General features: G+C 43.6%; 1 protein-coding gene across 2 annotated transcripts in view; it reads left to right on the forward strand.

The window, feature by feature from the left end:
• Nucleotides 1–3,291: 3,291 nt before the first annotated feature.
• LOC123997096 (DNA-directed RNA polymerase, mitochondrial-like) overlaps nucleotides 3,292–16,152 on the forward strand; it is a 97,630-nt gene continuing 84,769 nt past the window's right edge. For both annotated transcript variants that reach the window (XM_046301130.1, XM_046301131.1), the window contains exons 1-4: nucleotides 3,292–3,497; nucleotides 4,015–4,113; nucleotides 4,253–5,127; nucleotides 5,272–5,405. In XM_046301130.1, the coding sequence (XP_046157086.1) occupies nucleotides 3,365–3,497; nucleotides 4,015–4,113; nucleotides 4,253–5,127; nucleotides 5,272–5,405 (1,241 nt within the window). In that variant the 5' untranslated portion in view covers nucleotides 3,292–3,364. The remainder of the gene's footprint in view (nucleotides 3,498–4,014; nucleotides 4,114–4,252; nucleotides 5,128–5,271; nucleotides 5,406–16,152) is intronic.

Raw genomic sequence — 16,152 nt, forward strand, 5'->3', positions numbered from 1 at the left:
ACACACTGTGAGTGACTGAGTAAACATCCATGCCTCATTCAGGGAACTGACCAAACCACCACCATCACTGTGCTCTGGCCTAGTCAGAGCATGGCTCATTTGCATATCCTGCTTCGTGACTATTGTCTATTGTTGGTGGCCTGGTAATAAACGGGGCACCTATCTGATGGACTGAACTGTTCTGAGAGACCCAGAAGCTATCCTCATCCTCCTACGATGGCGGGAGTAGATCTCAGGGCGATAGCACAAACTGTGGCTTTTTGAAGAAAAAATGAGACATGACAGGTGTGATTAAGCAGCTGTGATTTTGCACATCAGTGATACCAAAGCAGATAATCAGAACACTGATAAGGTGAGACACAGAGATAGAGGTATGTAGACGTAATTACTGTAATGACCTCTGCTGGCTCAGCATTTTAAAACCCCTCAGAGGTTTTGGACAAGAACCAAAAGGGTACTTTGAGTCTAGCATTAAGTACAGTGATGGGAATAACTAAGCATCACAAAGGCAAAATGTCACATGCACCTCTGTAGTCTCAGCCATTATTCCACTAAGTAGCACTTGTAAATACCAGCATAAAAAATCTTTACAATATTTTCCGAGATGACTCACTAATTCAAACCATCTTAATGTGCCTTGCCTCTTTGTGTGGGAAACCCTGTGAGAGTGGTGTGAGTCAGAATGGTCAAGATGTTAGTATTAATCCACTGTTGACACTCGTACTTCAAATATTTGCTCAATCTGTTTGGTAAACGAACAAAAGAAAGTGTTGGAATTAAAAATGTTATTTATGGCAATATTTGGAAGAGAAGATGAATAATGAATACTTACGTAATGTGACCAACAAAAACATATTTCCGATAAATGGCTATGCATATGCTGTACTCACTGGAGTACCACACACCCCTGCACCCCCTGCAAGGCGGAGGTGGGTTTGGGTTGGGTGAACCCTGGAGGTCTGCCCCCTCCCCAGATAGCATATGAACACGTCATAAACCATGACAGAACATTTAAAATTACAGGAAATTAGTGGTAAAACTACAAATTACATCACAGCCTTATGGCAAAATGTGTAGAATAACAGGAAAAAAACTTTAAAATCTAAATTCTCTCAGCCTCATTGCAAATGGTTTAGAATAGCATGAAATTAGCTATAAAACAGATTTTTTTTTCTCACTTTGCCCCATGGTAAAATGTGTAGAATTGTCTGAAGTTCCCACCCAAAAAATCCACCCCAATTTTGTTTTGATATACTTTTGGGTGGGGGAGCTTGCTCAGAAACTGCAGTACGCCACTGAGTGTATTATACATATACTGTCCAGTACACACACAATAATTTCCAAAATATGTTTTCTTGACCATTTCAACATTATGACTAATATTTGACATGTCCAAGAACGACTCCTCTAGGAAGTCAGTTGGACAGCCTAAAGCAGCCATCTCTAAAAACGTTTTTCCACAGGAATGTCATTTGTTCCATCTGAGAGGAACACACACACACACACACACACACACACACACACACACACACACACACACACACACACACACACACACACACACACACACACACACACACACACACACACACACACACACACACACACACACACACACACACACACACACACACACACACACACACACACACACACACATGCCAAAAACATTTACCAAGCATTTCACAAAGCATCTCCATCAAGTTTCCCTGGCCAGGAGAACTTTCAAAACAGCGTCCATCTGTAAAACAAATAGCGAGCCCCTACAGAGGTGTGCAAAGAATCCAGATGATCAAAGTGTGTGAGAATGGCAGCCTTGTCCTGGCCTGGCTATTATCAGGGCCATGAATGGCTGTCTTCTCGCCTTTTGTTGGCCCAAGCATTGACAGTCACTCACCCGGCAATGACTGTCACACCAGCGTAAAGAGCCAGCCGCCGACAGAGGCCAACCACATCAAACGAGCCTGTCGAGGGGCCCTACTCGTGAACCGTAACAAGAAACACCTCCTGATCCTCACCTACATCTCAGTAGCAGACACCAACCGCTGTGAGTGTGATCCCAACCACCACCTCCATTGAGAAAGATGTACTGCCTGGACCTCATTTCCCAGCCTGGTCTCTCAAGTAGTACTTATGTTAACTTCCAGCGCCTCACACAAAAGGCTGCACAAGTCTTTAGGAATGCTTTACGGGTGACAAGAGGAATCTGACACTTGTTAGGTCAAACGGCATGCAGGCTATTAGAACGATGTAGAATTTATCTTCTGCATTACTTCAACTAAGGATACAATGAAAAGGGCCAATGAAAGAATATTCCATTTTGATGCAGCGTGTAAGTGAATCTCATTGTATTGTATTGCAGAGGCACTGTGCATTTGTTTCAAAAGGTATGCTGAGTATGATATTGTAGTGAACAGAGGGGCTGTATGCATCGCACCAATAGGGTTAACCGAACCAATTTACAAGCAGAACTAATATGATTATTTTTAAACATGGTGTTATATTGTAATTACACATTGACAACGTGGATTGGCAGTTCAAATGTGTTTCAAAAGTTAATCAGTGGTATTTGGAAGCCTTCCAAAAGGTTGTGATGTGGCAATTTTTCATTCCAACCAACACATAATTGTACTGCAAGACCACTTATGTGTTACACCTAGTTTGACCTTAGTTCTACTTATTTTATGGTGAGGCTGCCACCTATAGGTGATATAGGTCATACACAGGTTTGAGACTCATTCACCTTTATTTTTTTCAGCAGAGGTCATCATTTCTATTATTTTATTTATTTTATTTAACCTTTATTTAACCAGGTAGACTAGTTGAGAACAAGTTCTCATTTGCAACTGCGACCTGGCCAAGATAAAGCGTAACAATTCGGCACATACAACAACACAGAGTTACACATGGAATAAACAAAACATACAGTCAAAAATACAGTAGAACAAAAGAAAACAAAAAGTCTATGTACAGTGAGTGCAAATGAGGTAAGTTAAGGAAATAAATAGGCCATGGTGGCGAAGTAATTACAACATGAAATTGATCAGATATTCCTGAATAATACAATAAAACTTCATTTTCAACAAACATAAGAAAAGTTATTATTCACTGAGACTAAAGGTAAAACAAAATCAACTTTGTGCATACATTTCACAAATGGCATATTTATGATTCCTTGTTTAATTGGAAATATTTTACACTCCATTGCAGAAAAAAACGTGTCCCTTCTTTCAAAACAAACACTGCTCGATTTATCGGTGCTCATCTATCCGTGCCTGTACTCAGATCCATTGTGTTCGATTAGCTGGTGTAATTCAAAATGGCAGCCTAGTGTGGGGAAAAGTAATGCGGTTATTATGTCAACATGTCACTTTTGAGACTCTGTGCCTTTCCAAAGTGTCTGAGTGGTCGCACACTGTTGGAAATAAGTGTTCGTCGCGTGCCATATGTTGACCATTGCCTTACAATCCGGAATAGCATTGAAAGGCACATTTCAGGTATGTTTTGTCCCTTGCTATCTAGCTAACGTTACTTACTGTATGTCAAGCCAAGGGGATGGGTGCACGAGAGAGTTCCAGCACAGCACTGTCTAGTTATAATATATAACTAGTTATAATATCCTTGCAATATTTGGTATCCCTCGATAACTATCTATTAGTATTATAATATATAAATTGATTTACCAGCTGTAGTTGACCAGCTATTACATACCCATGCTCAATTCTCATCCAGTCGAGATTTTAAAACCACGTTTGTAAACGCAGAGATGAGCTAAATGACTGTATTGACAGCTTATGTAACTATATTAGGATCTCTGTATTATAAACTTGCAGGTCGTTGCCTGTCAAAAACGTCAATGCAATATTTGCTCAATTTTATTTCTAAACCTCAACACGAATTGGCATCTGATCTGCGAATGTCCCAGGATTGTTTTTGAAAAACACAACTAAAGTCACAGTGCATTCAGTGTGTCAGTTTTGTCAAAGAAAAGCTCACAACACCTACTACTTGCAGAGCCACCATGGACATCACAACGAAGACATTTCTCAGCTCTGATCCCAAAGAAAGAAGATGGGAAAAAACGAGTATGGGAACAATCTCAGCTGCTGGATGGTGCGTAGGCCTACTTGCTTTACTAGGTTTGGAAATGGTCAATGGTTTTACATTTTGCATGCTATTCTTAGCATGCATAAGATACCTCATTCTTATGTTGATTATTTCATTATTTTCTCTCTTCCCTTCCTCTTTGCAGTGCTTGAAGCCAGGATCCAGCAACTCCAATCTGACGTTATTGTAGATGTCCAACATGAAAAGGTGCAATTTGTTAAAGCTTCCAAGTCAGGGATAGGGGCTTCTTCAGGGAACAGTCCCAAGAATGTGTTTGGGGAGAGGACTGAGGTGCCCAAGGCGGGACAGACTGTTAGTAAGGGAGGGGGACAGGCTGGTAAAGGAGAGAGCAAAGATGCATCAGCCTCCAAATCCCGCTGGATGGAGAAACTGAGCCAGGAGAAGAAGACTAAAACAAAGAAACTGAAGCAGAAGCTAGGCCTAGAGGATAAACCTGTGAAAAGCAGCAAAGGCAAACTGATGCTACCAGGTACCTCACATAAAACCATATCGACAAAAGCAGGAATAAAGACTGCATCAACTGTTAAAAAGAGTAAAAGTCTGAAAAACCAAGAGCACACCATGGCAGCTTCAAAGCACGAACACAGTATAGCAGCTGCACCGGTTGCTGCTGCTAATATGCCTATTAGAAAAGCCAAAGGGAAGGGTAAAGCCTCGAAGGAGCCGGCTCCTGAGTTGTCGGAGGCCAGGAACAGGGCCGAGGAGATGGAGAGGAAGGCTGAGGCCAAGGCCCGGGAGCTGGCAGAGGTGGAGGAGCTGGAGAGGAAGCTGAACCAGTGGGCTGTGTCGGCCAGACCTGAGCTTGTGCAGGATAACAGCGAGGCCAGGGTGTACGGCGATGTCCAGCGCAGTGTGCGCTGCTACCTGGAAGCCTGTGTGTTCTGTGGGGACATCGACAGAGCTCACCGCTTTCTGCTCAGCCACCACCGTATGGTCAGCCGACGCAACCTGCTCAACATAGGACTCTACAACATCATGATGAGGGTCTGGGCCAAGAAGGTAAGTGCAGCTCAGTGTTTTATTTCTATGGCATGTAGAGCTGCAACTCTGTGGTATTTTACAGACTTGTATAGAAATTATGCAGGGCCTCCCCATGTGGAATATAAGATTATCCTGAGTGTGTCTCTCCTTGTTGTATTCCAGGGCTCTTTAAACCAGATTGGCCGTATGTTCATTCTGATAGAAGAGGCTGGTCTGAAGCCTAACCTTGGCTCTTACTGTGCTGCTCTGGAGTGTATGGGTCGAAACCCTGACTGTTCCCCACATGTCATCAACAGGTAGGCTAACCCACAGACATTTACAGGCCTTAACTCATTCGTGTAACTCTTGAGTCTCTTGATCTTAGATAAAGATAATAGTATTTGCGATACATTATATATATATATATAAAAACATGCCTAGACCTTCAAGACTCTGTTGGAAAGTGGGATTATAATGTGTAAGATAATTATTTGTGGTCTTGTATGATTATTTCTAGGTGGCCAGTGCATGCGTTGCCTGAGTTTGCCACTAGATGATGTCAGACTCCTATTAGCTTTGCGGTTCATGTTTCTCTTTATTCTAGCATCTTCTGTTATACAGTGTTAACAACAAAAATTTATGCATGCATTAATTTAATTCACTTTGGTTAAAAACGTATGCCAAATGTATTTATTATTATTATTATTATTATTATTATTATTATTATTATTATTATTATTATTATTATTATTATTATGTCTAGACATACTGGGATTCACAAAAGCCTGATGAAATATTCTGAAAATTAGACATTGAGCAGCTAGTTAAATATGAGATCTGAAATTTCTGCCCAATTTGTTACCCCACGCCTTTACCATGGTCTTTTATTTTAAAGAAAGCTGCTATAATAGTTCCTGTAATATGTTGTTGAGTGGGGCATTGTGGCTCATTGTGGAGTGCTGAGCATGTGGACCAGCTGTGTGTGGAGAGGTGCCATCAAGGCGTCTCTCCTGGAACTGAGGTGGCAGGTCAAGGAGAAGTGTTGTAGTTCAGCCTTCATGATCCATCATTTCCTGCTCTCCTCCATCACTATAGGGCCTATTCTGGTCTCCACATCAACCCATTAGAGGAAACTGTTTTCAAGTAGACTGGTTACTATGTGTAACATCCTGTGCTATGTTATTTTATCAATTATCAATTTATCCTTCTGATATACACTATATATACAAAAGTATGTGGACACCCCTTCTTCTTAGTCAATTTGTCTATTTCAACAACACCCGTTGCTGACTGGTGTATAAAATTGAGCACGCAGCCATTCAATCTCCATAGACAAACATTGGCAATAGAATGGCGTTACTGAAGAGCTCAGTGACTTTCAACCTGGCACCATCATAGGATGCCACCTTAACAACAAGTCAGTTTGTAAAATTTCTGCACTCCTAGAGCTGCCCCAGTCAAATGTAAGTGCTGTTATTGTGAAGTAGAAACGTCTAGGAGCAACAAATTCTCACCTGAAAAGTGGTAGGCCACACAAGTTCACAGAACGGGACCTCCGAGTGCTGAAACACGTAGTGTGTAAAAATCGTCTGTCCTCGGTTGCAACACTCACTACCGAGTTCCAAACTGCCTCTGGAAGCAACGTCAGCACAAGACCTGTTTCGTCGGGAGCTTCATGAAATGGGTTTTCATGGCATAGCAGTCGCACACAAGCCTAAGATCACCATGCGCAATGCCAAGCGTCGGCTGGAGTGGTGTAAAGCTCGCTGCCATTGGAAACACGTTCTGGAGAAGTGGAAACACGTTCTCTGGAGTGATGAGTCACGCTTCACCATCTGACAGTCTGACGGACAAATCTGGGTTTGTTGGATGCCAGGGGAGTGCTACCTGCCCGACTGCATAGTGCCAACTGTAAAGTTTGGTGGATGAGGAATAATTGTCTGAGGCTGTTACATGTTTCTGGCTAGGCTCCTTAGTTCCAGTGAAGGGAAATATTAATGCTACAGCATACAATAGCATTCTAGATGATTCTGTGCTTCCAACTTTGTGGCATCAGTTTGGGGACAGCCCTTTCCTATTTCAGCAGGACAGTGCCCCCGTGCACAAAGCAAGGTCCATACAGAAATAGCTTTGTTGAGATCGGTAAAAGAACTTGCCTGGCCTGCACAGAGCCCTGACCTCAACCCCATCAAACACCTTTGGGATTAATTGCAACGCCGACTGCGAGCCAGGCCTAATCACCCAACATCAGTGCCCGACCTCACTAAAGCTCTTGTGGCTGAAAAGAAGCAAGTCCCCACAGCAATGTTCCAACATCTAGTTGTAAACCTTCCTAGAAAAGTGGAGGCTGTTATAGCACCAAAGGGGGACCAACTCCATTTGAATGCCCATGATTTTGGAATGAGATGTTCAATGAGCAGGTGTTCACATACTTTTGACCATATAGTGTATTTTAATATGCTTCTTCTATATTGTGTTTTCAATTGTTTCGACTCTTGGCCAATTGAACGGAAGCTCTGGAAGTTGTGAATACTGTAGCAGAGTACCTACAGAGAAAATAATTGATGCGTATCAGGTGTCAATAAGAGATACAGTATTTGTCTCGTCCAGATGTATCACAACTATAGTGGCCAAATAACTTCTTATAATTAAGCACATTAATCTGATTTACAAGGGGGGGTAGTGCCTAACTGGCATACATAAGCAGCACGTGAGTTTGAAGTTTGGGGAAGATAATTTTCACCATTAAAAATGCACCTTTATAATAAAAGCATTACATGTATAATTGCATTTGCGGTCACTTTTGATAATGTGTTTTCCTGCTAATGGAACATTTGCGCATCCCAGAACTGTCCCAGACTATGTTTGGAATATTTATTTCTTGCACAGAATAGAATAGGTTGACTTTTGTACTACGGGGATAGTAGATTGACATAGACTAGTGCTTTTGCTGTTCGTTCGGCCTACTCATCTTGTTGGCTGATGAAAAGTAATGTGGACAGTTCTTCCAATATCGTTAATATGCATCTCGGAATTGGATAAGGACGTGCGCAGTTGCGTCCCCCATGTGACTCTTCACTTGTAGCCTGTGAGAAATACCCCGTCACGTGATAAGTGACAGGTGATTCAGAGCGCTCAGCACTCGGAGAGAAAGTTCACTGGTCGCAGAAGGCATAGTATTTTTGGGGGTTCATTATGGCCACACAAAGGGGATACTGCCGTGAAATTCTAGCCATTATCAAGTGCTTGTCAAATTGTGAATGAGTGACTGATGTAGTGTGTACAGTCTTCACAAAAACAACGAAGCAGCTTATGCCTTTCAAGCAACTTTTTTTCAAATCATTAGTCTCATCATGCAGCCTTACAATGTATTAAACATCAAAACATATAGCCCAACATATGTAGAAATAAAGTTCCATTAATAACTCTAAGTTAAGAATATAGGAATACTTATTTCTTTGTTAACCACTCAACACAGATTAGCCGTGTGTGCACACTCCCTCAAATCGTTTGGAGAAAATGTCCTTTCTATTTTATTCAGCTTTGTTCAATTGTATTCTTCATATTATAAAATAATACCACTGAATTCTAAGCAAATCTTGTCTGCTAAATGAACTAGTGTAGCCCACAGCCATTTGGCATAGCCTGATCAGTACCTAATACAAGGACAACTCAGAGTATTCTATTCTTCTGAAATAGACTACATTTTCTTCATACCATGCTTCGTTAGACCAGTCTAAAATAAATAATGGATTTATTACGAAGGTGTAGGCTTTATTACATGGACTATTTAAAATGTAGATGTTCCAAAGGTCTGCATCAGTGACTTGTAGGCTGTGTGTGGAAGCCAGGAGATGCTAAATGTGTTTATGTTAATTAACGGTCAATTACTGTGAGACCGACAGTTATTTGCTTGATAATCACCAGCTGACGAAGTTTCGTCACCACCGCAGCATTAGCCTGGGGGAGAAATCACCATTGAGTGTTATTAATTGAGTTTAGGCCAGTGGTGGTGTCAGTGACTGTATGCTTCCTCCAGACATAGATTGATTGCATGGCATGACATTAAGCATGGAGGCACACACAACGCATCGGCACACTGTTCACCTCTAGCTCTCCCAGTACTAGATCTGTCATAATGAGTGTCTCTGATGTAGGCTAGGCAATCTGCTGGCTGACTATATAGAGACAGGAGCCGGATGGATTTCAGTCATGCCAAATGGATTGTGATTGATACTGTATGCTTTTGGTTTCTTAACAACTTGCTGTCAGTAATTTGATTTTGCTTATTGGACAAGGAACTTAACACAGATTTTTCACCAAGCTTCCAAACAATTTGTCGTTGTCAATTTGCTGACTAGAACGTTTGGCTAATTGATTCAATGTTTTTATTTTTCTCTCTGCACAAACTGGCTGGTATGAAGGTGTTAATATTCATAATAACACAGGTTTTTCTATCAGATTTTCTTTCTAGTTGTGTTGGACTGCAGAACTTGTCTCGAGCTATCCCTCCCTACTACTGTTCCCCCTGAGGATGTCACCCTATGCAGTGTGGCCCAATGACAAAGCAGGTTGCAGTGCAGTAGGGGTGGAGAGGGGCAGCTGGTTGGTCCATCGATCGCTGTAAGGTGATACCAATGACATTGTTGTTCTGCGGTGGTGCTCTCTTGCTAACTCTTCAGCCCAGCCAGTACATATTTTTTCGCACACTCTGTTCTTCTTCCCCTGTTCGTCTCCAGTTCCCCCTCTCTCTTCCTGTCTCTGGCCGTACTGTATCTCTTGTTCAGATATGGTTGCCATTGTCCACAGTGGCGCTGTGCCTAGCAACTAGCATCCTTTTAAAGCACATGTCATTCCTACAGAACTAAATCTTCAGCTTAATCAATCCAGCTTGCTTCCTCTGAATGGTGTTTTTTTTCACTGGTTGCCCTTTTCTTGTGGCAACGGGTCACAAATCTTGCTGCTGTGATGGCACACTGTGGTCTTTCACCTAAAAGATAGGAGAGTTGATCAAAATTACATTTGTTTTTGAATTATTTGTGGGTCTGTATAATCTGAGGGAAATATGTGTCTCGAATATGGGCATACATTTGGCAGGAGGTGAGGAAGTGTATGTCAGTTTCCACCTAATTTTGTGGGCAGTGTGCACATAACCTATACGGCGGCCTCTCAATAGCAAGGCTATACTCACTCAGTGTACATAGACAAAGCTTTCCTTACTTTGGGGTCTGTCACAGTGGTCAGGTATTCTGCCATTGTATACTCTCTGTGTATGTTTTTTTGGTTAATTCTTTCCATTGTGTCACGTAATATATTTGTACCTCTCTTTGTTGTCATGGGCCAGCTTCCTGAGGGGACTGTTCTTCAGGTTCATTGCTCTGTATCAGAGTTTCCTAAAACAATAATTGCCCACCTCACGGTTCAGCTGTCAAAGATTTGAGCACTAAATGCATTGGGGCATTGCATACATAGGCCAATAGTGTGTGACATTTAATATACAAAAATATATACATTACATTTACATTTAAGTCATTTAGCAGACGCTCTTATCCAGAGCGACTTACAAATTGGTGCATTCACCTTATGACATCCAGTGGAACAGCCACTTTACAATAGTGCATCTAAATCTTTTAAGGGGGGGGTGAGAAGGATTACTTTATCCTATCCTAGGTATTCCTTAAAGAGGTGGGGTTTCAGGTGTCTCCGGAAGGTGGTGATTGACTCCGCTGTCCTGGCGTCGTGAGGGAGTTTGTTCCACCATTGGGGGGCCAGAGCAGCGAACAGTTTTGACTGGGCTGAGCGGGAACTGAACTTCCTCAGTGGTAGGGAGGCGAGCAGGCAAGAGGTGGATGAACGCAGTGCCCTTGTTTGGGTGTAGGGCCTGATCAGAGCCTGGAGGTACTGAGGTGCCGTTCCCCTCACAGCTCCGTAGGCAAGCACCATGGTCTTGTAGCGGATGCAAGCTTCAACTGGAAGCCAGTGGAGAGAGCGGAGGAGCGGGGTGACGTGGGAGAACTTGGGAAGGTTGAACACCAGACGGGCTGTGGCGTTCTGGATGAGTTGTAGGGGTTTAATGGCACAGGCAGGGAGCCCAGCCAACAGCGAGTTGCAGTAATCCAGACGGATTAGGACCTGCGCCGCTTCCTGTGTGAGGCAGGGTCGTACTCTGCGGATGTTGTAGAGCATGAACCTACAGAAACGGGCCACCGCCTTGATGTTAGTTGAGAACGACAGGGTGTTGTCCAGGATCACGCCAAGGTTCTTAGCGCTCTGGGAGGAGGACACAATGGAGTTGTCAACCGTGATGGCGAGATCATGGAACGGGCAGTCCTTCCCCGAGAGGCAGAGCAGCTCTGTCTTGCCGAGGTTCAGCTTGAGGTGGTGATCCGTCATCCACACTGATCTATCTGCCAGACATGCAGAGATGCGATTCGCCACCTGGTCATCAGAAGGGGGAAAGGAGAAGATTAATTGTGTGTCGTCTGTATAGCAATGATAGGAGAGACCATGTGAGGTTATGACAGAGCCAAGTGACTTGGTGTATAGCGAGAATAGGAGAGGGCCTAGAACAGAGCCCTGGGGGACACCAGTGGTGAGAGCGCGTGGTGAGGAGACAGATTCTCACCACGCCACCTGGTAGGAGCGACCTGTCAGGTAGGACGCAATCCAAGCGTGGGCCGCGCCGGAGATGCCCAACTCGGAGAGGGTGGAGAGGAGGATCTGATGGTTCACAGTATCGAAGGCAGCCGATAGGTCTAGAAGGATGAGAGCACAGGGTGGAGAGAGTTAGCTTTAGCAGAGCGGAGCGCCTCCGTGATACAGAGAAGAGCAGTCTCAGTTGAATGACTAGTCTTGAAACCTGACTGATTTGGATCAAGAAGGTCATTCTGAGAGAGATAGCGGGAGAGCTGGCCAAGGACGGCATGTTCAAAAGTTTTGGAGAGAAAAGAAAGAAGGGATACTGGTCTGTAGTTGTTGACATCGGAGGGATCGAGTGTAGGTTTTTTCAGAAGGGGTGCAACTCTCGCTCTCTTGAAGACGGAAGGGACGTAGCCAGCGGTCAGGGATGAGTTGATGAGCGAGGTGAGGTAAGGGAGAAGGTCTCCGGAAATGGTCTGGAGAAGAGAGGAGGGGATAGGGTCAAGCGGGCAGGTTGTTGGGCGGCCGGCCGTCACAAGACGCGAGATTTCATCTGGAGAGAGAGGGGAGAAAGAGGTCAGAGCACAGGGTAGGGCAGTGTGAGCAGAACCAGCGGTGTCGTTTGACTTAGCAAACGAGGATCGGATGTCGTCGACCTTCTTTTCAAAATGGTTGACGAAGTCATCTGCAGAGAGGGAGGAGGGGGAGGGGGAGGAGGATTCAGGAGGGAGGAGAAGGTGGCAAAGAGCTTCCTAGGGTTAGAGGCAGATGCTTGGAATTTAGAGTGGTAGAAAGTGGCTTTAGCAGCAGAGACAGAGGAGGAAAATGTAGAGAGGAGGGAGTGAAAGGATGCCAGGTCCGCAGGGAGGCGAGTTTTCCTCCATTTCCGCTCGGCTGCCCGGAGCCCTGTTCTGTGAGCTCGCAATGAGTCGTCGAGCCACGGAGCGGGAGGGGAGGACCGAGCCGGCCTGGAGGATAGGGGACATAGAGAGTCAAAGGATGCAGAAAGGGAGGAGAGGAGGGTTGAGGAGGCAGAATCAGGAGATAGGTTGGAGAAGGTTTGAGCAGAGGGAAGAGATGATAGGATGGAAGAGGAGAGAGTAGCGGGGGAGAGAGAGCGGAGGTTGGGACGGCGCGATACCATCCGAGTAGGGGCAGTGTGGGAAGTGTTGGATGAGAGCGAGAGGGAAAAGGATACAAGGTAGTGGTCGGAGACTTGGAGGGGAGTTGCAATGAGGTTAGTGGAAGAACAGCATCTAGTAAAGATGAGGTCGAGCGTATTGCCTGCCTTGTGAGTAGGGGGGAAGGTGAGAGGGTGAGGTCAAAAGAGGAGAGGAGTGGAAAGAAGGAGGCAGAGAGGAATGAGTCAAAGGTAGACGTGGGGAGGTTAAAGTCGCCCAGAACTGTGAGAGGTGAGCCGTCCTCAGGAAAGGAGCTTATCAAGGCATCAAGCTCATTGATGAACTCTCCGAGGGAACCTGGAGGGTGATAAATGATAAGGATGTTAAGCTTGAAAGGGCTGGTAACTGTGACAGCATGGAATTCAAAGGAGGCGATAGACAGATGGGTAATGGAAGAAAGAGAGAATGACCACTTGGGAGAGATGAGGATCCCGATGCCACCACCCCGCTGACCAGAAGCTCTCGGGTGTGCGAGAACACGTGGGCGGACGAAGAGAGAGCAGTCGGAGTAGCAGTGTTATCTATGGTGATCCATGTTTCCGTCAGTGCCAAGAAGTCGAGGGACTGGAGGGAGGCATAGGCTGAGATGAACTCTGCCTTGTTGGCCACAGATCGGCAGTTCCAGAGGCTACCGGAGACCTGGAACTCCATGTGGGTCGTGCGCGCTGGGACCACCAGATTAGGGTGGCCGCGGCCACGCGGTGTGGAGCGTTTGTATGGTCTATGCAGAGAGGAGAGAACAGGGATAGACAGACACATAGTTGACAGGCTACAGAAGAGGCTACGCTAATGCAAAGGAGATTAGAATGACAAGTGGACTACACGTCTCGAATGTTCAGAAAGTTCAGCAAGAATCTTATTGACTAAAATGATTAAAATGATACAGTATTGCTGAAGTAGGCTAGCTGGCAGTGGCTGCGTTGTTGACTTTGTAGGCTAGCTGGCAGTGGCTGCGTTGTTGACACCACTAATCAAGTCGTTCCGTTGAGTGTAATAGTTTCTACAGTGCTGCTATTCGGGGGCTAGCTGGCTAGCTAGCAGTGTTTATTACGTTGCGTTAAAAGAACGACAATAGCTGGCTAGCTAACCTAGAAAATCGCTCTAGACTACACAATTATCTTTGATACAAAGACTGCTATGTAGCTAGCTATGTAGCTAGCTACGATCAAACAAATCAAACCGTTGTAATGTAATGAAATGAAATGAAAATGTGATACTACCTGTGGAGCGAAGCGGAATGCGACCGGGTTGTTGAGTTCTATTCGGTAGCTGTTGGCTAGCTAGCAGTGTCTCCTACGTTAAGGACGACAAATAGCTGGCTAGCTAACCTCGGTAAATTAAGATAATCACTCTAAGACTACACACTCTAAACTACACAATTATCTTGGATACGAAGACAGCAAAGACAACTATGTAGCTAGCTAACACTACACTAATCAAGTCGTTCAGTTGAGTGTAATAGTTTCTACAGTGCTGCTATTCGGTAGACAGACGTTTGCTTGCTGGCTAGCTGCTGGGCAGATAGCAGTGAAGACTACGTTAGGACGACGAAATACGATAATTACGCAATTATCTTTGATACAAAGACGGCTATGTAGCTAGGTAAGAAGAAATTGCTAAGATTAGACAAATCAAACCGTTGTACTATAATGAAATGTAATGAAATGTAATGAAAAGTTATACTACCTGCGGACCGAAGTGGGGATGTGACCGCTCGCTCCAACCCGGAAGAGTAGTTCCGGGTTGGAACAGTACCAATCAAAACTTTGAACACACCTACTCATTCCAGTTTTTCTTAATTTTACTAGTTTCTACATTGTAAAATAATAGTGAAGACATCAAAACTATGAAATAAACACATATAGAATCATGTTTTAACATAAAAAGTGTTAAACAAATCCGAATATATTTCTATTTGAGATTCTTCAAAGTAGCCACCCTTTGCCTTGATGACAGCTTTGCACACTCTTGGCATTCTCTCAACCAGCTTCATGAGGTAGTCAACCTGGAATGCGTTTCAATGAACTTCTTATGGTGGCAAATTCAAATAAAATGATATAGAAATCACTTTCATCAAATCACACATGTAAGATACTAAATTAAAGCTACACTCGTTGTGAATCCAGCCAACATGTCATATTTTAAAAAGGCTTTTCGGCGAAAGCATAATTATTATCTGATGATAGCACAACAGTAAACAAAGAGGGTAGCATACTTCAACCCTGCATGCGCTACACAAAACTAAAACATGCCTTAGCTTTTTTATTATTTTTTTTTAACCAGGCAAGTCATTTAAGAACAAATTCTTATTTTCAATGACGGCCTAGGAACAGTGGGTTAACTGCCTGTTCAGGGGCAGAACGACAGATTTGTACCTTGTCAGCTCGGGGGTTTGAACTTGGAACCTTCCGGTTACTAGTCCAACGCTCTAACCACTAGGCTACCCTGCCAAGTTTCTTTTGTTGGCACTCCAATATGTCCCATAAACATCACAATTGGTCCTTTTTGTTCGATTAATTCCGTCCATATATATCCAAAATGTCAATTTTTATTTGGCGCGTTTGATCCAGAAAAAAACAGCTTCCAAATTGCGCAACAGCACTTCAAAAGTTGCCTGTACACTTTGCCAAAACATTTCAAAGTTCTTTTGTAATACAACTTTAGGTATTTTTAAACGTTAATAATAGATCAAATTGAAGACTGGTCTATCTGTGTTCAATACAGGAAGACAACAAACCAAACTACTTTTCAAGTCTTGCGCAACTCTCAACAGTGTTACGCAGTTCCTAGATGGCCATACTTCTTCATTGCACAATGGAATAACCTCAACCAAATTCCAAAGACTGGTGACATCCAGTGGAAGCGGTAGGAACTGAAAACAAGTTCCTAAGAAATATTGTTTCCCAATGAGAACACAATGAACAGACAGAGACTTAAAAAAAAAAAAAATTCTGAACAGTTAGTCCTCGGGCTTGTGCCTGTTACATAAGTTCTGTTATACTCACAGACATGATTCAAACAGTTTTAGAAACGTCATAGTGTTTTCTATCCAAGTCTTCTAATAATATGCATATCTTATATTCTTGGCATGAGTAGCAGGAAGTTGAAATTGGGCAAGCTATTTATCCAAAAGTGAAAATGCTGCCCCCTATACCATTTAACAGGTGTGCCTTGTTCAAAGTTCATTTGTGGAATTTATTTTCTTAATACATTTGAGCCAATCAGCTGTGTTCTGACAAGTTAG

Source organism: Oncorhynchus gorbuscha, linkage group LG15 (genome assembly GCF_021184085.1).
Source record: "Oncorhynchus gorbuscha isolate QuinsamMale2020 ecotype Even-year linkage group LG15, OgorEven_v1.0, whole genome shotgun sequence".
NCBI classification, from domain to species: Eukaryota; Metazoa; Chordata; class Actinopteri; order Salmoniformes; family Salmonidae; genus Oncorhynchus; species Oncorhynchus gorbuscha.